Source organism: Pseudophryne corroboree, chromosome 1, assembly GCF_028390025.1.
Source record: "Pseudophryne corroboree isolate aPseCor3 chromosome 1, aPseCor3.hap2, whole genome shotgun sequence".
NCBI classification, from domain to species: Eukaryota; Metazoa; Chordata; class Amphibia; order Anura; family Myobatrachidae; genus Pseudophryne; species Pseudophryne corroboree.
The window spans coordinates 806,895,507-806,914,850 of NC_086444.1; the positions used below are offsets into that span (position 1 = coordinate 806,895,507).

General features: G+C 43.4%; 1 protein-coding gene across 2 annotated transcripts in view; it reads left to right on the top strand.

The window, feature by feature from the left end:
• LEF1 (lymphoid enhancer binding factor 1) overlaps positions 1 to 19,344 on the top strand; it is a 149,287-nt gene that overhangs the window by 86,656 nt on the left and 43,287 nt on the right. For both annotated transcript variants that reach the window (XM_063919139.1, XM_063919132.1), the window contains 4 exons: positions 341 to 463; positions 981 to 1,143; positions 5,990 to 6,097; positions 15,445 to 15,493. In XM_063919139.1, coding sequence (XP_063775209.1) covers positions 341 to 463; positions 981 to 1,143; positions 5,990 to 6,097; positions 15,445 to 15,493 — 443 coding nt within the window. The remainder of the gene's footprint in view (positions 1 to 340; positions 464 to 980; positions 1,144 to 5,989; positions 6,098 to 15,444; positions 15,494 to 19,344) is intronic.

Consider the following 19,344-nt stretch of genomic DNA (forward strand, 5'->3'; position numbering starts at 1 on the left):
CTAATTTGTCTACAGGGGGTATTGTTCCTTTGAAGTCTCTGGATCTGAATGATATTTCATTTATATCAGCATAGACAGTAAATGGCATATCTTATTTATGGTAAAACATACAAATATGGAGAGAAATATTCCTCTCGATGCACGATAATTTATACATTTATGTTCCTCTGAATATTTACCGAATATGAAAACGAAAATAAGCTCTATTTTTTGGTGAATGTATTAGATATTTTGTACAAATGTTCCTGCTGTTGAACGTATGTACAATTCAAACAGAAGTGGATTTGTTTAAATCGAATTATGTCTTTTTTTTTTTTACCTCTACATTTTTGTCTCTTAGGTATTCACATCACATGGTTCCTGGTCCTCCAGGTCATCATACAACTGGAATCCCTCACCCTGCTATTGTCAATCCTCAGGTTAAACAAGAACATCACCATAATGACAACGACTTAATGCACATGTGAGTGATCTTTTTATTCTGAAATACTGATGGTCACACAAGCTGCAATTGCGATGCCTTATAATAATTCCATTGGAAATTGATTTATTATTGATTTAATACCAGTTATTTATATAGTGCACACATATTCCCAGTACTTCGCCCATTCACATCATTCCTTACCACAAAGGAGCTAATAATCTATATTCTCTGCCACCTGTACACACACTAGGAACCAATTAGACTACATATATTTGTGGATTGCGGGAGGATCTGTGTGTCTAGGAGCTGTGAGCTATCGCTGCATGGAAGCTGTGTCCCCTCATTAACGTTTTTTTAAAGTGTACATATAAACTAATAATGGCCCCAAATTTGATGAACTCAGAAGAGGAACATATGTTGGAGGGTGGAGGAAATGGCTGAGAAAATCAAGATTTTTCAGTCGCATATTTTTAAAAGAATTAATTATAATATTTGATCATTTCTTCAGTGGTGCTGATTTCAGTGGTGCTTATCTGTATCTCTTTTCACCATTTAGGAAATCTCATCATGAACAGAGAAAAGAACAGGAGCCAAAAAGACCTCATATAAAGAAGCCGCTGAATGCTTTCATGTTGTATATGAAAGAGATGAGAGCCAACGTTGTAGCAGAGTGTACGCTTAAAGAAAGTGCAGCTATCAATCAGATTCTCGGCAGAAGGGTGAGATTTTAGGTTTACTATTTCTTTGTCTGTTAAAATGAAGTTTACTTTACAGAACACTGACAACTGTTCTCCTAACACACTGGCTCTCCCTCATGATTGTGCTATTGCCTGGCAACCTGTAAATACAGAGTAAATGAGGAAGTGAACCTTCAACGTTTTATTTGCCTCTGCTCTTTACATGTCCCAGGAGATCCATTTATAATGTACCTAAAGCAAAATTGCTCTAGAAAAGTACTTTGTGCACTTTCCAACAAGATATCCTGACTGCTGCCTGTGTTGGTAACATTGGGGCATTCCAATCATATAGTACTGATATTAAGGATTTTTACTGAAAGAACCACTTGTAAAATTAACAAGTTATATTTAACACAACCAATTATACACAATGCACATACATCACTGTTATGAGCGGGTGTAGTATGTTATGCCAGCGGACGGGCTACCGGCGGCCAGCATACCGGCGCTGGAATCCCGACCGCCGACATACCGACAGCTGGGCGAGCGCAAATGGGCCCCTTGCGGGCTTGCTGCGCTCGCCACGCTGTGCACACCACGCTATCTATTCTCCCTCCACGGGAAGTTGTGGACCCCCAAGAGGGAGAAAAGCTGTTGGTATGCCGGCGGTCGGGATTCCGGTGCCAGTGTGCTGGTCGCCGGGAGTCCGGCCGCCGGCAAACTGAAGAGCACCCGTTATGAGCATATGCTAAAACACAATGATTCAGACTTTCACTGGAGTCTGTTTTGCAAACGCATTTCTCTAACTCTAGCTTCAGAGCATTTTGCCATAGCTTCTACAAGTGTGTCACAGTGCAGCTGTACTGAAGGGTGTAGTATGGTATGCCGGCTGTCGGGGTCCCGGCACACAGCATACCGGCGCCGGAATCCCAACCGCCGGCATACCGACAGCTGGGTGAGCACAAATGAGCCCCTTGCGGGCTAGCTGCGGACAAGGTGGCACGCTGCACGCGCCACGTTATCTATTCTCCCTCCAAGGTGGTTGTGTACCCCCAGGAGGGAGAAAAGGTGTCGGTATGCCGGCTGTCGGGATTCCGGCACCGGTATACTGTGCGCCGGGACCCCGACAGCCGGGAAACTGAAGACCACCCATATTGAAGGCTGTATTGTGTTGTGGAAATCTGCTTGACACTTAGATTCCAAGCATGGACTAGCCAGATCTTGTCTGTTTTAGCCATTGACCTGGGTTGGTCCATTTGTGGCAACATTAAAGAGGCATAAACACGGTGCGATTCTGCCTATGTGGCAGATGTGCAGTATGCGATTTCCCTTGATCACCCCAGAGCCAAAATTCACTGATATTTATATATACGGTGTGATTTTGGCTCTGGTCAATTTTTGCTGTGGTCTGTTTTGCCTATACAGTGTACTAGATTGTACACTTTATTGTCACAATTGTCCTGCCTGCACAGTCTATTTTTACTTGCGATGCTGACCCCGCGGGAGCGCGCATCGGCATCGCAAGCTGTATACACACAGTTTGATATGCACTAAGCGCTTTGAGTCCTGTTTGGAGAAAGAGCGCTATATAAATAAAATTATTATTATTATTATTATTATTATATAGTCCATATCGGTAGTTAAAATGGCACCGTGTGTATACCCTTTAAGAGTGCAGACTGCAAGATGTGTTAGAAATAACTGTGGTAAACAAAATGTTTAACTTTCACCACCTATTTATGCGTAGTTAAAATAACATTTCTCAAATTCAGTGATGTCTTGTAACATATGACAGGTGTGTAGCTAGAACTTTGTGGACCTCATGGCAACATTTTAAAAGGATCCCAAACCCAGTGCTTCTAGAGAAACACCTCTCTCCATGGCGGTTGTTGATTATATGCCCCATATTAGTGCCCTAGATTGTTTTATAAACTATAGTAGAGCCCTAGTTAATGTTATGCCCACAGTAGTGTACTAATTTGTGTTATGCCCCATAGTAGTCCCATAGTTCATTTTAATTCCCCATTGTAGTGCCCAAGTGCACGTTATGAACCATAGTAGTGCTGCCATGCTGACTTTGCACTGCACATGCCAGCTAATAAAAGCCAGACTGAGTGGGTAGAGTGATGGGTGCCGGTCTGCGAGTTGTAATTAGCTTGCCAACTGCCCCAAATTTGAGAAGCCACTGCGGCTTCCCTGTCTGCACTCCCCCCTTTGGATCTAGGTCACCCTAGGCAAGTACCACAGTTACCTATGCTCAGGGCCGGCCCTGGCTGTTGTAATATTTAGATGACAATGGATAGTTGTCTTTGCAAAGACTGAATACATCCACATAACAGCCGTTACATAGCAAGCTTGTTATAACACTATAGTGTAAATGTTCTGTCAGGTACATACAGTAACCAAAAGTGGCCTTTTTGGGGATGATGTCAGTACCTCACATAAAGACAGAGCCGGCCCTAACCAATATGATGCCCTAGGCAAGATTTTGGCTGGTGCCCCCTAGCACCACCGCTAGTTCCGCCTCTGACCCTGCACCCTTTTCCCAGCACCATCACCCCTCACCCATAGCAGTCCTATTTTTTTTCCCTACCCCCTGTAATTTAAATAAGAACAGTGTGCACATTTGGCCTTACACATATGCCGCACATTATTAGTGCCCTTATACACATAATGACACACATAGTGCCCCTTACACATATGTTACACATTATTAATGCCCTTATACACATAATGACACATGTAGTTCCCAGCGTGAGTCAACTGGCAGCTCTGCTAACGTCGGGTGCCTATTTTTTATGAAAATGCATCTTATTTACATTGCTATGAGGCTAGGATACACAAGCAGCTTCTGCTGATTAAAATGATATGTGGCATGCCTATATACTGTGTGCGACTGTGGCTGTATCTGCGTACGAAATGCTACACACAAATATAGGCATGCCGCATATCATTTTAATCAGCAGAAGCTGCTGATGCCCCTAGGCATACCAGATGCCCTAGGCAATTGCCTAGTTTACCTATACCTAGGGCCGGCTCTGCATAAAGAGAACAGCATTTAGAAACAGATGAGCTAAAACTGATAACAAAATACTAACATTGGTTTAATGCTACCTCACTGGCTTATTTATAATGGGTGCAGGGGGGCCCACACTGCACACCCTGCACCCATTATTTTTAATACCTACCCTCCGCAGTCCCGCAGCGCAAAGGCAGCGCTGCAGAAATCACTGGGAAAATGGTGCGGCACCATTGTCCCGGTGTTTTATACATGCGCAGTAGGAAAATCACTGGAAAAATGTCCGCAGTGCCATTTTCCCAGTGATCTGTAGACTCTGGGACCCTAGTGCCCAGAAATACAGCACTGCCGGCTAGAGTGGAGGGGGCCCAGACGGAGCCTGTACATGGGCCTCCTCCTCTCTAGAAATGCCCATGTGCTACCTCCTTTATATACTGCAATAGCTAAAAAACAGCATTGACTAATTGTAACTTCTCAGGCTGACATGCACGTCTAGCATAAAGTATAATTGACAGACCTTCTCTAGTTATAATCGTTATTAAACATCAGTGTGTGATTAAAAATGGTTAAAGCATTACTTTTAACTAATTAGGTGTATTTTATAGACATGGCTTAGGTATTAATACTTGGCGCTATCAGATTGTGATGCAAACCCATTGAGCGTAAACTGGGCTATTTTGGACACAGGGGGTAATTCTGAGTTGATCGCAGCAGGATTTTTGTTAGCAGTTGGGCAAAACCATGTGCACTGCAGGGGGGGCAGATATAACATGTGCAGAGAGAGTTAGATTTGGGTGTGGTGTGTTCAATCTGCAATCTAAATTGCAGTGTAACAATAAAGCAGCCAGTATTTACCCTGCACAGAAACAAAATAACCCACCCAAATCTAACTCTCTCTGCACATGTTATATCTGCCTCCCCTGCAGTGCACATGGTTTTGCCCAACTGCTAACAAAAATCCTGCTGCGATCAACTCAGAATTACCCCCACAGTGTAAAGCAATAATTAGACCATATATGACATTGTAATTAGGCATAATTATACACAAACTACATTTCTTGTTAACACAATTTGCATTGTTATTGATTTCTAGTTCCTTTAAATCAGATTCTTATATTTTAGCATTGACATAATGCATGTTGCCTGGGATAAGACTTTTTTCCCCCCTTTTAAATATGTGATCTCCCCGCGTAAGGCAGTCAGGCTTTTCCGTCTTAAAACATTTGCGGCCAGCATAGTACTTTCCATGGCAACATAACGCCTTTTCACTTCTCAAGCACATCTCTGTTGCAGCTGGAAAGACGACCATTAAAGTGGATTATGGTGACACATTTTAGAAGGGTTTGCCATCGATTTTGTGGCCCAGATCACTTATGCTAAGTAAAACGACGGTCGACACAGCACCATACATTTTAACTTTACCATTGCTTCCAATAATAAAATATAAAGGCATAAGAATGATCCCAAACATCAGGAAACAATCTTTAGTTATCTGCTTACAAATGGATACCATGTAGCCTTTATTACTGAGATGGTAATTTATTCTTAATGCTAAATTATAAACTAGAATGGCACCTCTTTTAATGGAAGTACTAATTGTTTGTTTGTGGCTGCATTTTCATTTTATAATACAATGCTTACTTTACATTTCTGGTGAATGGAAAAGATGAGTTTTAAATGGAAAACCTATTTATTGAATACATTTTTCATATATTTTAATGTGATATATATATCAAATCTGCTGTTCATCTAATCTAATATTCTGGGTGGGTTGGGGAATTGTTCTCTGTATGTGACTTGTCTAGATTTATAAATGAATATTGGAGGTTTCCGTGCTATCCCCCTTATCTATTATCCTCTTTCTTGCAGTGGCATGCTTTGTCCCGCGAAGAACAGGCCAAATATTACGAGTTAGCCCGCAAAGAAAGGCAGCTACACATGCAGCTCTACCCAGGCTGGTCCGCAAGAGACAACTATGTAAGTAATTCCCATTCTATTTCCTGAAAATTAGTCCCTGATTTACAAGGTCTATACTGATCAGTTCAGTGAAGCAGTCATTTTATAACACAATGGCACAGGGTAATGTGTGATTTAGAGAAATTTGCAAAGCAAAGTTGTTGTTTTTTTCATTTTGCTTTAGACAGTTTGAGCATTTTATATACATAACATTCTAGTTCGAGTTATCTACTGATTAAATAATTGAAAAGTTTTGTTGTAAGTGTGAATTACAACTAAATGAGGGTCAAATGCGTAGAACATGATGTGTTTGACATTCTGGCAGTCGGGGAGGCATTAGGGTTAGGCACTAGGGGGTCGATAGCCGTAGCCGCCACCCTCCGAAATGTAGCCGTAGCTGCCACCCCCCTTGATTTAGCACTAGTCGCCAACAGAGGAGGGTTAGGGGTGAGGGTAAGAAGGCTTATTTATCCCCCAAAAGTGTCAGAATTCTCTGTTTCGGGATGGCAGAGTCAGTCATGTGACCTCTGGCATCCCAAACGCTGGGATAATGTATCACACTCAGTAGAACATGTTGCACTGTAAAACATTGTTAGGGACCTCTTAGCCAATTGTGCCCCTGTCTTTCCGTCTCCTAAATTCTGTATGTTGCCCCCCCCCTTTATACGCTTGCTACCATCATTGCTTGCGTTAACAAGCCAAAGTGAGTATCCATGTCCTGCACTCTACTCCCCTAACCCCTTTACTGTTTGTGGTTGTAATATTTGTAATGCAATATGTAATATTTATGCAATTGTGTTTTTATCACTGTACAGTGCTGTGTACACCTTGTGTCGCCTTATAAAGACATTAATAATTGCTGGTATACCATCCTAATTGTGCATTTAGGAGAATTCAGTTGTCCGAATTTGCGCAACACTCACGCCATTAATGGCAACGGGATCTCGCACAAAAGTTTGCGCTACCTCATAGGGTAGCAAGCACTTTTCTGCAAATCAGAAGGGTGTGAGATGGGCTGCCATTGCCGGCGTTTAAATGCCATGACAATGGCAATTCACACCCTTTGTCGGCATTAAATTCCCCCCATTGTATACAAAATCTGAGCAACATTACAAACCTAAACAAATCATGCTGATTGGTCATGTACTGTATGTACGTACATGACCCCCAGTATGTTGATAACAATTGCTGGTTTTCACTGACAAGTAACATCTTCTTGTTTAGCTAGTGGGAGGTAGATGATGCTTGGAAATGCTGCTATAAGTGGTTAATAAATGGCTCTCAAGCTGTGTCCTATTAGTATACAGAAAGCCAGCTAGTCCACTCTATCATGCCAGCTTGCAGAAATGAAAGAAGGTCCTCAGCTGGATATTTTAGGATGCTGTCAATCACTATTGTTCTGTGTGAAGTGAGACAACCATTGATTGACATCTGTGCTTGTCATTGATCTGCCACCGGCTCTGCCACACTGTTTTCTGTTATTACCGTGTAATGGCTTTAGCTAGTAAATAAATGCATGCCAATCAGCCTCCATGTGCTCAAGATTATCTTATAATTCAGTTATTTAATGTATGTCTGGTTCAAATCTGCATCTTCTACAATCTTCTGTCTGCATTGCACGAAATGTTAACTGTGGCATATTTATGAGTAATATTTATTATCCATTTTGTAAGTGTGCACTAAATCATGCCTGCATGTTATTCTGAAAGGAAAATATTAATTTCATATATATGTGTATATGAATTTGGATGGGAGTAGCCATATATTTGCTCACTAAAAGTTCCAATAGAACAAGGGGACAAGTTAACAATAAAAACTGAAATAGAGAAGCTTTCCTTTATTCCAACTATAAAGTATGTGTGCAGTGCAAGTGATAGACACATGGTATATGGCAGTGAAGATATCTTATGAGCTGGACAGCGGGTGGAAGTAGCAAATAGTATGACTATGAGGGCGTCAGGTTGCCTTAGAACAGGGTCCGCAGCAGCTGCAAAGCTGGGCTGCTCTCCAAGCAATTTATTAACCCTGTGAGGAAAAGACAAGGCAGCAACCTAGTATCAGCTTTGTTGGACGGTTGTCTTGTAACAAAAGTTGCCTTGTGAGCGTATTTTTTAAGCCCAATGAATTGTCCCAAGACTTGCAGAAAACAAAGTTTGCATGGCTGTGGGGTGCCTTGGTTCAGACTAGTAGTTTTGGCTTCGCACTAGAGAGCTGCCTTGGCGGACAATGTAGTAGTCCCCCCTTTGGCTGTCTTTATGACTGTGATCGCTGTCAGGCTGTACAATTGTAACTTTTCAGTAGAGCTGAGATTATTGCTGGCTGTAAAATCAGGCAACAGAACGTGTACTTGTGCACACAGCAGAGATCTGTGAGTGGACGATTGTACCAGTGAACAAGTACCTCCAGCTGGTGACACAAGGACCGCAGAGCATCTACTTCCTCTAGCTCATGCATATTAGGTTTTATTTAATTTAATTGGCATTTTAGATTAAGAAGAGAGAGATAAATGGCTTGGAATATTAGATTACAGAGTAATAGTCATGTATAAGTAGGTAATTTATGAGAACAGATAGAAGCAGCACTTGTAAACGTCATTGACATACAGCTAAAGCTGTCAGGTTCTGGTTCTCCAGGGCATTGTCGAAATTACTATGAGGAAACTTTAACTTAAAATCCTTATTTCTCTAACGTCCTAAGTGGATGCTGGGGACTCCGTCAGGACCATGGGGAATAGCGGCTCCGCAGGAGACAGGGCACAAAAATAAAGCTTTAGGATCAGGTGGTGTGCACTGGCTCCTCCCCCTATGACCCTCCTCCAAGCCTCAGTTAGGTTTTTGTGCCCGTCCGAGCAGGGTGCAATCTAGGTGGCTCTCCTAAAGAGCTGCTTAGAAATGGATTCTTAGGCTACTGGACACCATTAGCTCCAGAGGGAGTCGGAACACAGGTCTCACCCTGGGGTTCGTCCCGGAGCCGCGCCGCCGACCCCCCTTGCAGATGCCGAAGTTGAAGAGGTCCAGAGGTCCAGAAACAGGCGGCAGAAGACTTTCAGTCTTCATAAGGTAGCGCACAGCACTGCAGCTGTGCGCCATTGTTGTCAGCACACTTCATACCAGCGGTCACTGAGGGTGCAGGGCGCTGGGGGGGGCGCTCTGGGCAGCAATGTATTATACCTTTTTTATGGCTAAAATACATCACATATAGCCCTTGAGGCTATATGGATGTATTTAACCCCTGCCAGATCTCACAAACTCCGGGAGAACAGCCCGCCATTTTAGGGGGCGGGGCCTATTCTCCTCAGCACACGGCGCCATTTTCCTGCTCAGCTCTGCTGTGAGGAAGGCTCCCAGGCTCTCCCCTGCACTGCACTACAGAAACAGGGTTAAAACAGAGAGGGGGGGCACTTATTTGGCGATATGATTACATATGTGAAAATGCTATAAGGGAAAACACTTGTATAAGGGGTTGTCCCTGTATAATTATAGCGTTTTTGGTGTGTGCTGGCAAACTCTCCCTCTGTCTCCCCAAAGGGCTAGTGGGGTCCTGTCCTCTATCAGAGCATTCCCTGTGTGTGTGCTGTGTGTCGGTACGTGTGTGTCGACATGTAGGAGGACGATGTTGGTGAGGAGGCGGAGCAAATTGCCTGTATTGGTGATGTCACTCTCTAGGGAGTCGACACCGGAATGGATGGCTTATTTAGGAATTACGTGATAATGTCAACACGATGCAAGGTCGGTTGACGACATGAGACGGCCGGCAAACAAATTAGTACCTGTCCAGGCGTCTCAGACACCGTCAGGGGCTTGTAAAAACGCCCATTTACCTCAGTTGGTCGACACAGACACAGACACGGACACTGACTTCAGTGTCGACGGTGAAGAAACAAACGTATTTTCCTTTAGGGCCACACGTTACATGTTAAGGGCAATGAAGGAGGTGTTACATATTTCTGATACTACAAGTACCACAAATAAGGGTATTATGTAGGGTGGGAATAATCTACTTGTAGTTTTTCCTGAATCAGATAAATTAAAGTGTGTGATGATACGTGGGTTTCCTCCGATAGAAAATTATTGGAGGTATACCCTTTCCCGCCAGAAGTGAGGGCGAGTTGGGAAACACACCTTAGGGTGGATAAGGCGCTCACACGCTTATAAAAACAAGTGGCGTTACCGTCTCCAGATACGGCCGCCCTCAAGGAGCCAGCTGATAGGAAGCTGAAAAATATCCTAAGAAGTATATACACACATACTGGTGTTATACTACGACCAGCAATCGCCTCAGCCTGGATGTGCAGCGCTGGGGGGGCTTGGTCGGATTTCCTGACTGAAAATATTGATACCCTTGACAGGAACAATATTTTATTGACTATAGAGCATTTTAAGGATGCATTTCTATATATGCGAGATGCGCAGAGGGATATTTGCATTCTGGCATCAAGAGTAGATGTGATGTCCATATCTGCCAGACGATGTTTATAGACACGACAGTGGTCAGGTGATGCAGATTCCAGACGGCACATGGAAGTATTGCCGTATAAAGGGGCGGTCCATCGGACCTGGTGGCCATGGCAACAGCTGGAAAATCCACTTTTGTTACCCCAAGTCACATCTCAGCAGAAAAGGACACAGTCTTTTCAGTCTCAGTCCTTTCGTACCCATAAAGGCAGGCGGGCAAAAGGCCAGTCATATCTGCCCAGGGTTAGAGGAAAGGGAAGAAGACTGCAGCAGGCAGCCCATTCCCAGGAACAGAAGTCCTCCACAGCTTCTGCCAAGTCCGCAGCATGACGCTGGGGCCATACAAGCGGACTCAGGTGCGGTGGGGGGTCATCTCAAGAGTTTCAGCACGCAGTGGGCTCACTCGCAAGTGGACTCCTGGATCCTACACGTAGTATCCCAGGTGTACATTGGAAATTCGAGACGTCTTCCCCTCACAAGTTCCTGAAGTCTGCTTTACCAACGTCTCCCTCCGACAGGGCGGCAGTATTGGAAAAAAATTCACAGGCTGTATTCCCAGCACGTGATAATCAAAGTACCCCTCCTACAACAAGGGAAGGGGTATTATTCCACACTATATTGTGGTACTGAAGCCAAACGGCTCGGTGAGATCTAAAAGATTTGAACAATTACATACAAGGGTTCAAATCAAGATGGAGTCACTCAGAGCAGTGATAGCGAACCAGGACGATATGGTGTCACTGGATATCAGGGACGCTTACCTACAAGTCCAAATTTTGCCCTTCTCACCAAGGGTATCTCAGGTTCGTGGTACAGAACTGTCACTATCAGTTCAGACGCTGCCGTTTGGATTGTCCACGGCACCCCGGGTCTTTACCAAGGTAATGGCCGAAATGATGATTCTTCCTAAAAGAAATATGGACGCTTTCCTGATAAGGGCAAGGTCCAGAGAACAGTTGGCGGTCGGAGTAGCACTATCGCAAGTAGTTCTACGACAGCACGAGTGGATTCTAAATATTCCAAAATCGCAGTTTTTTCCGACGACACGTCTAATGTTCCTAGGGATGATTCTGGACACAGTCCAGAAAAGGATGTTTTCTCCCGGAGAAGAAAGCCAGGGAGTTATCTGAGCTAGTCAGGAACCTCCTAAAACCAGGAAAAGTATCAGTGCATCATTGCACAAAGGGTCCTGTGAAAAATGGTGGTTTCTTACAAAGCGATCCCATTCGGTAGATTTCACGCAAGAACCTTTCAGTGGGATCTGCTGGGAAAATGGTCCGGATCGCATCTTCAGATGCATCAGCGGATAACCCTGTCTCCAAGGACAAGGGTGTTTCTTCTGCGGTGGCTGCAGAGTGCTCATCTATGAAAGGGCCGCAGATTCGGCATTCAGGACTGGGTCCTGGTGACCACGGATGCCAGCCTGAGTGGCTGGGGAGCAGTCACACAAGGAAAAAATTTCCAGGGAGTGTGATCAAGTCTGGAGACTTCTCTCCACATAAATATACTGGAGCTAAGGGCAATTTACAAGGCTCTAAGCTTAGCAAGACCTCTGCTTCAAGGTCAGCCGGTATTGATCCAGTGGGACAACATCACGGCAGTCGCCCACGAAAACAGACAGGGCGGCACAAGAAGCAGGAGGGAAATGGCAGAAACTGCAAGGATTCTTCGCTGGGCGAAAAATCATGTGATAACACTCTCAGCAGTGTTAATTCCGGGAGTAGAAAACTGGGAAGCAGACTTCCTCAGCATAACATCCACCCGGGAGAGTGGGGACTTCAGCGGGAAGTCTTCCACATGATTGTAAACCGTTGCGAAAAACCAAAGGTGGACATGATGGCGTCCCGCCTGAACAAAAAACTAGACAGATATTGCGCCAGGTCAAGGGACCCTCAGGCAATAGCGGTGGACGCTCTGGTAACACTGTGGGTGTACCAGTCATGGTATGTGTTCCCTCCTATGCATCTCATACCAAAAGTACTGAGAATCATAAGAAGAAGATGAGTAAGAACGATACTCGTGGTTCCGGATGGGTCAAGAAGGACTTGGTACCCGGAACTTCAAGAGATGCTCACGGAAGAACCGTGGCCTCTACCTTTAAGAAAGGACCTGCTCCAGCAGGGACCCTGTCTGTTCCAAGACTTACCGCGGCTGCGTTTGACGGCATGGCAGTTGAACGCCAGATCCTGAAAGGGCATTCCAGATGAAGTCATCCCTACCCTGGTCGAAGCCAGGAAGGATGTAACCGCAAAACATTTTCACCGCAATTGGCGAAAATATGTTGCGTGGTGTGAGGCCAAGAAGGTCCCTACAGAGGAATTCCAACTGGGTCGTTTCCTACATTTCCTGAAAACAGGACTGTCTATGGGCCTAAAATTAGGGTCCATTAAGGTTCAAATTTCGACCCTGTCGAATTTCTTCCAGAAAGAACTGGCTTCAGTGCCTGAAGTTCAGACGTTTGTAAAAGGGGTACTGCATATACAGCCTCCTTTTGTGCCCCCAGTGGCACCTTGGGATCTCAATGTTGTTTTGAGTTTCCTAAAGTCACATTGGTTTGATGCACTCACCACTGTGGACTTAAAATATTTCACATGGAAGGTGAAGATTCTATTAGCCCTAGCTTCAGCCAGGCGTGTGTCAGAATGGGCGGCTTTATCATATAAAAGCCCTTACTTAATTTTTCATTCTGACAGGGCAGAATTGAGGACTCGTCCTCAATTTCTCCTTAAGGTGTTTTCTGTTTTTCACATGAACCAACCTATTGTGGTACCTGCGGCTACTAGGGACTTGGAGGACTCCAAGTTACTTGACGTTGTCAGGGCGCTGAAAATATATGTTTCCAGGACGACTGGAGTCAGAAAATCTGACTCGCTGTTTAGCCTGTATGCACCCAACAAGATGGGTGCTCCTGCTTCTAAGCAGACGATTGCTCGCTGGATTTGTAGTACAATTCAGCTTGCACATTCTGTGGCAGGCTTGCCACAGACAAAATCAGAAAAAGCCCATTCCACAAGGAAGTGGGCTCATCTTGGGCGACTGCCTGAGGGGTCTCGGCTTTACAACTTTGCTGAGCATTTACTTGGTCAGGGGCAAACACGTTTGCTAAATTCTACAAATTTGATACCCTGGCTGAGGAGGACATGGAGTCTCTCATTCGGTGCTGCAGGGTCATCCGCACTCTCCCGCCCGTTTGGGAGCTTTGGTATAATCCCCATGGTCCTGACGGAGTCCCCAGCATCCACTTAGGACGTTAGAGAAAATAAGAATTTACTTACCGATAATTCTATTTCTCGTAGTCCGTAGTGGATGCTGGGCGCCCATCCCAAGTGCGGATTGTCTGCAATACTTGTACATAGTTATTGTTACAAAAAAATCGGGTTGTTATTGTTGTGAGCCGTCTGTTCAGAGGCTCCTACGTTTTGTCATACTGTTAACTGGGTTCAGATCACAAGTTGTACGGTGTGATTGGTGTGGCTGGTATGAGTCTTACCCGGGATTCAAAATCCTTCCTTATTGTGTACGCTCGTCCGGGCACAGTATCCTAACTGAGGCTTGGAGGAGGGTCATAGGAGGAGGAGCCAGTGCACACCACCTGATCCTAAAGCTTTATTTTTGTGCCCTGTCTCCTGCGGAGCCGCTATTCCCCATGGTCCTGACGGAGTCCCCAGCATCCACTACGGACTACGAGAAATAGAATTATCGGTAAGTAAATTCTTATTTTACCTATACTGATTTTCCTGGAATTGGTAACCATTAGCAAGGAGTAAATTTTAGACTATGCAAAGCCTCTGCAATATAAAATGTCCAAACTTTGGATCTCAACATTTTGGGACCTATACATATAAAAGACAATTAAAGCATAAAATGCTTGTTGAACCAGCTTAGGACCTGGTATGAGCCTAGATTGGTGCTTAGGTGTATGAAGTTACGGTCTCTGGAGCCGGATACCAGTATTTTTTGTGCAGCAGGAGTCTGTATAGACAGCGGGAAAGCGTTGGGAAGAGTAAGGGCATAAGCACATAGTAGGTGCAAGCTGCGTAGCATGATGGAGCAGTACAGAAATTAGATTGTCTTTTGCAGAACTCAGTTATTGAAATTAGCGAAACGGGTGCAGAGAATGCAAAACATTTTTTTTAACTTGTGTACTTTTTTATTGAGATGTTTTTCATATATACAACAAAATACAAACGCTTAACAAAACAAATTTGTACATGTCCAAAAGACAGAAAAATAAAATATTGGTTACAAGCATACATACAGTTGAGCATTGTGCAGAGAATGCAATTTTAAGTGCATTTCTTGCTGTGTGGAAGAGAGCACAGCAATTCCACAGTGCAAAATAACCTGAATTGTGTACCCTACTACTAGCCTTAATTTTGTTTGCTATGCCTGAATTTTGGGGATCTCTCCCAGATCCCGGGGCTTGGTGATTCAGTTTGTTGTGAATTGCGGCATTGTGGCCGGCACACTGCTGCGTAATGGAGCAAATTGTAGCATTGATCAGCATGGGGTGGTGTCGTGATGACACCAACTACCAACTGGACCTTCCTGGATGGGACAACAAAAAGGTATAACACCAGTCTACATCCTCGGGGTCTTATCCTAAACTTCTAATGGGGCCTGTTATGCTCCCTCGGTGGAGAAGCTCAGTTCCAGACGCACATAAAAAATTGCTTGCTTTAGGGACAGAATAATGAAATATGGCCCTGAGTACTTTCTATACTTAACCTGATTTTAAACAAAGATTTGTAGGGCAGCTGCTACCTTTATGCTTGTCTAGGACTAGGAAATCTATAGTGATAAAATAGCTATCTATTATTGTTAAATATTTTTTTTTTATTATTTAAAGATAACTCGAAACGTAATGTTATTATGCAGTGTGCTTATGAAACACTTTTTTTTTTGATACTGCAGGGCAAAAAAAAGAAAAGGAAGAGAGAAAAGCTCCAGGAATCCACATCAGGTTGGTTGGATGTTTTTCTTCTGCTTTTTGGAGCGACTGTAAATATATAACCAAGTTTTGCCATAGATGTAGCAGTAGTGATTACACCTTCACATTTCATGCAATTGTAAAAAGTATAGCAGATGAGCAGGATACATGTACTTCATTTATACACAGCAAGTGTTGTCGTGTGTGTGGTCAGGAATTACACAGCAAAGAGAGGTCAGTCCGCAGCTTCACATGGAGAACTGAGGTCACTGCACTTGGAAATCTTCACCTATGTAGCAAAACAACTCAGCAGTGTTTTCAGTGAAAATGTTATTTATCACCATTAATACGTAACTATTATTAAATTAATTTATTTTACTAAGTACTTTTTTTATAAACTTCTTCAAAGTAGAACATGTCATAAAAAGGTCAGATTTTTGGTGTAACTACCTGCGTTGTAGCTAAGGAATTTGCAGTTATTAAAGAATTTTTAATGTACTGTTTTTAACATGTTGCAAGTAATTCAATTTGGTCATGTTGCCCTTCTAACAGTCCGTGAGCGGACAGTTTAGCATCCTCCATGCTATCGTTTTAAAAAACCTAAATGCTACTTTGGACTTAAATAAAAGTCCTCACAGGCTGGCCATTCATCACTTGTTACAACCTGATATCAGATGACATTCTTTATTTAAACAAACTTAACAAATCCTCAATCATTTAACTGGTATGCATTCAGGATGTTGACAGTGGCTGAATGTCGATAGAATAGGGTATATAGGTTGCTATTAGGGTTAGTGCAGATGTCAGTGGGGAAATGCATTGTCGACATGCCAACTGTTAACATTCATAGTGTTGACATATGTCAGTGTCGGCATTGTGAATATCAACTTTTGACTTGTCGGCACGCTATTCGTGTCTGCATTATGAATCTCCACATTTTAAATGTTGACTTTCTATATCACACTGACTAAAATATCTAGGAGTATATTGCAAAACTTAATTTGATTTTAGACAGGTCCAGCACAGAGCTGGTTCCAAAATCAAGTGCTTTTGTGAAATGGAATGACAGCGCACAGCAAGAAACATTCATAACACACCCTCTAAAATCCTCTATATAAATTGCCACAAACCCGCAAATGCCAGTGGAGGTACACAGATCTATCAAATAGGATTTTTCTCTAGGCTGCCATTGTTCTACGTTTCAGAAATAAAGGCCGCTGTGTTTACGTGAAAACGCCCTCACTTTCCAGTTTCTCTTATAGGCTGCTGCACACTTCAGCTCATTCACATAAGCAGCCATCTTTCTCCACAAGCCCATGCAATCTGTTAAACACACACACTTCATCAGCAGCCACTTACCCTACAAGCATAAGTTTGAAATGTGGGAGAAACTAGAACATACAAACGCCACACGTTGTTTTGGATTTTATTATCATACTAGCTGGAGTACCCGGCGTTGCCCGGGATTTTAAGAATGTCTGTTTATAAAAATTAATGTAAATATTAAACACACAGTATAAATAACATTGTAGATAGCTGAATACCCTTGCTTCTTTACGGAATGAGGATAGTAAATTAGAATGATAGTTGTTTGTTAATTTACGTTGGTTGGAGATCTAGTATATAGGCATACCTTGCTTCCCTGACGCACTTTGTGTAGTGACCGGACCATTTTTTGTTCCCCCAAGGGACCCTGCTCTACCCACTATACAACTCTCAGTCTGCGGCTTCCTGCTGCCTTCATTCCTCTCCTCACATCATGTGAAATTATCAATTTATTTACAGTTTATTATATAGCGTAGCACATTATGTTTCTACTGATATACTCTGTGCTGCGAGCGGACCGTGCTACTTCCACTATATAACTGTCAGTGTGTGGGTTCGTGCTACCTCCATTCCCCTCCTCACATCATGTCACTGGCCCTGTCACATGCAGCCCTGTCATCACTGACATATCATGCATGTCCTGATATAGTCTGTGCTGCTGGCCCACCCTTAAGGGTGCTAGTGGTGTGCTACCCCCACAGTGTTTGTTCTCAGAGTGTAAGTCATATGTGTAGCAAGTTTAGTGTAAATTGCTACAGGCATTCCAGAGTTATTCTGTCTGCTGAAAAACTCTGTGCTGCTGCCTCAGCCCTAGGGGTGCTAGGGGTGTCTTACCCACACAGTGTTTGTTCCCAGCTTGTAAGTCATATGTGTAGCAAGTTTGTTGTAAATTGGTCCAGGCATTTGGGAGTTATGCTGTCTTCTTAAATACTCTGTGATGCTGTCCCACTCCTAGGGGTGATAGGGGTGTCTAACCCCCACAGAGTTTGTTCCAAGATTGTAAGTCAGATGTGTACCAAGTTTGACGTAAATTGCTCCAGGCCTTCCACAGTTATGCTGTCTGCTGACATACTCTGTGCTGCTGTCCGACCCCTAGGGGTGCTAGGGGTGTATGACCCCTACAGTGTTTGTTTCCAGAGTGTAAGTCATATGTGTACCAAGTTTGTTGTGAATTGCTGCAGGCATTCCAGAATTATGCTGTCTGCTGAAATACTCAGTGCTGCTGCCTCACCCCTAGGGGTGCTAGGGGTGTCTTCCCCCCCACAGTGTTTGTTCCCAGATTGTAAGGCATATGTGCACCAATTTTTTAATACATTGCTCCAGCAATTACGGAGTTGTGCTGTCTCTTGATATACTCTGTGCTGCTGTCTACCCCCTAGGGGTGCTAGGGATTTCAAATTGTTTTTGTTGCCTCGGCCGTGTTTTAATATGCTCGTATGTAAAATTTCACGATGATAGCTTGTAAACTGTGGATTTGTATAGAAAGACAGAAGGACAGAAGGACAAATTTTCACTTTTATATAGTAGATACAAAGCGTGGATATTTGAACACAATTTATTATTGTCCTAGCTTTCTAATTAATCTCAGCAAAAGGGGATGGGATAATACTTCTTTCCCCTTCATCAAAAAGAACCAGCCTCAATTCTTTGTTGATGGTCAAATCGTTCAGATTTGAAAAAAAAGATTTAGTTTGTCCATTTAAACTTAAAGTAATTTCAATGATCATACCTCTTAACACAGGGGTGCTGCTCTAAAGCTGGCCATACACTTGTCCGATATGGCCTCTTTTCACCCAATTCTGATGGATCGGGCAGAGAAATCGGATGAAAGCTGGCCAAATCGCAGGTGTTTGACATCTGATCCAATCTGATTCGCAGTCCCGTGCGCATCAGGGCTGAGTCGGACGTGCAGCACATAGGATAAATCAGAATCGCAGCCATCAGGTTCACATTGCAGCTATTTTTTTAACACCTGCGATATATTGCATATGATTTCAGTGGCTTTTCTCTGGACGCTCCCACCCACATAGCGGTAGCAGCAGCATACAATATACCGTATGCAATAAACCACATGTAAAAATGGCACATCAAGTGCCAAATTGGATGGAAGCACTCCTGGGGATCTGCCGGGGGAGTTCAAGGGAAATTGGATCTGTGCATCAGACAAGTCGCAGTAATCTATGGGGGCCATAACATATAGGAGAATACCAAACAATCACTCAGTGGTCATGGTTCTTACACAGGGGTTCTGCTCTAACATATAGGAGAATGCCAAACAATTACTCAATAGTCAAGGCTCTAACACAGGGGTGCTGCTCTTACATATAGGAGAATGCCAAACAATCACTCAATGGTCATGCCTCTAACACAGGGGTGCTGCTCTAATATATAGGAGAATGCCAAACAATCACTCAATGGTCATGCCTCTAACACAGGGTTTCTGCTCTAACATATAGGAGAATACCAATCACTCAATGGTCATGGCTCTAACACAGGGGTTCTGCTCTAACATATAGGAGAATTATTTATTTATTTATTTATTAATTAATTAATTTATT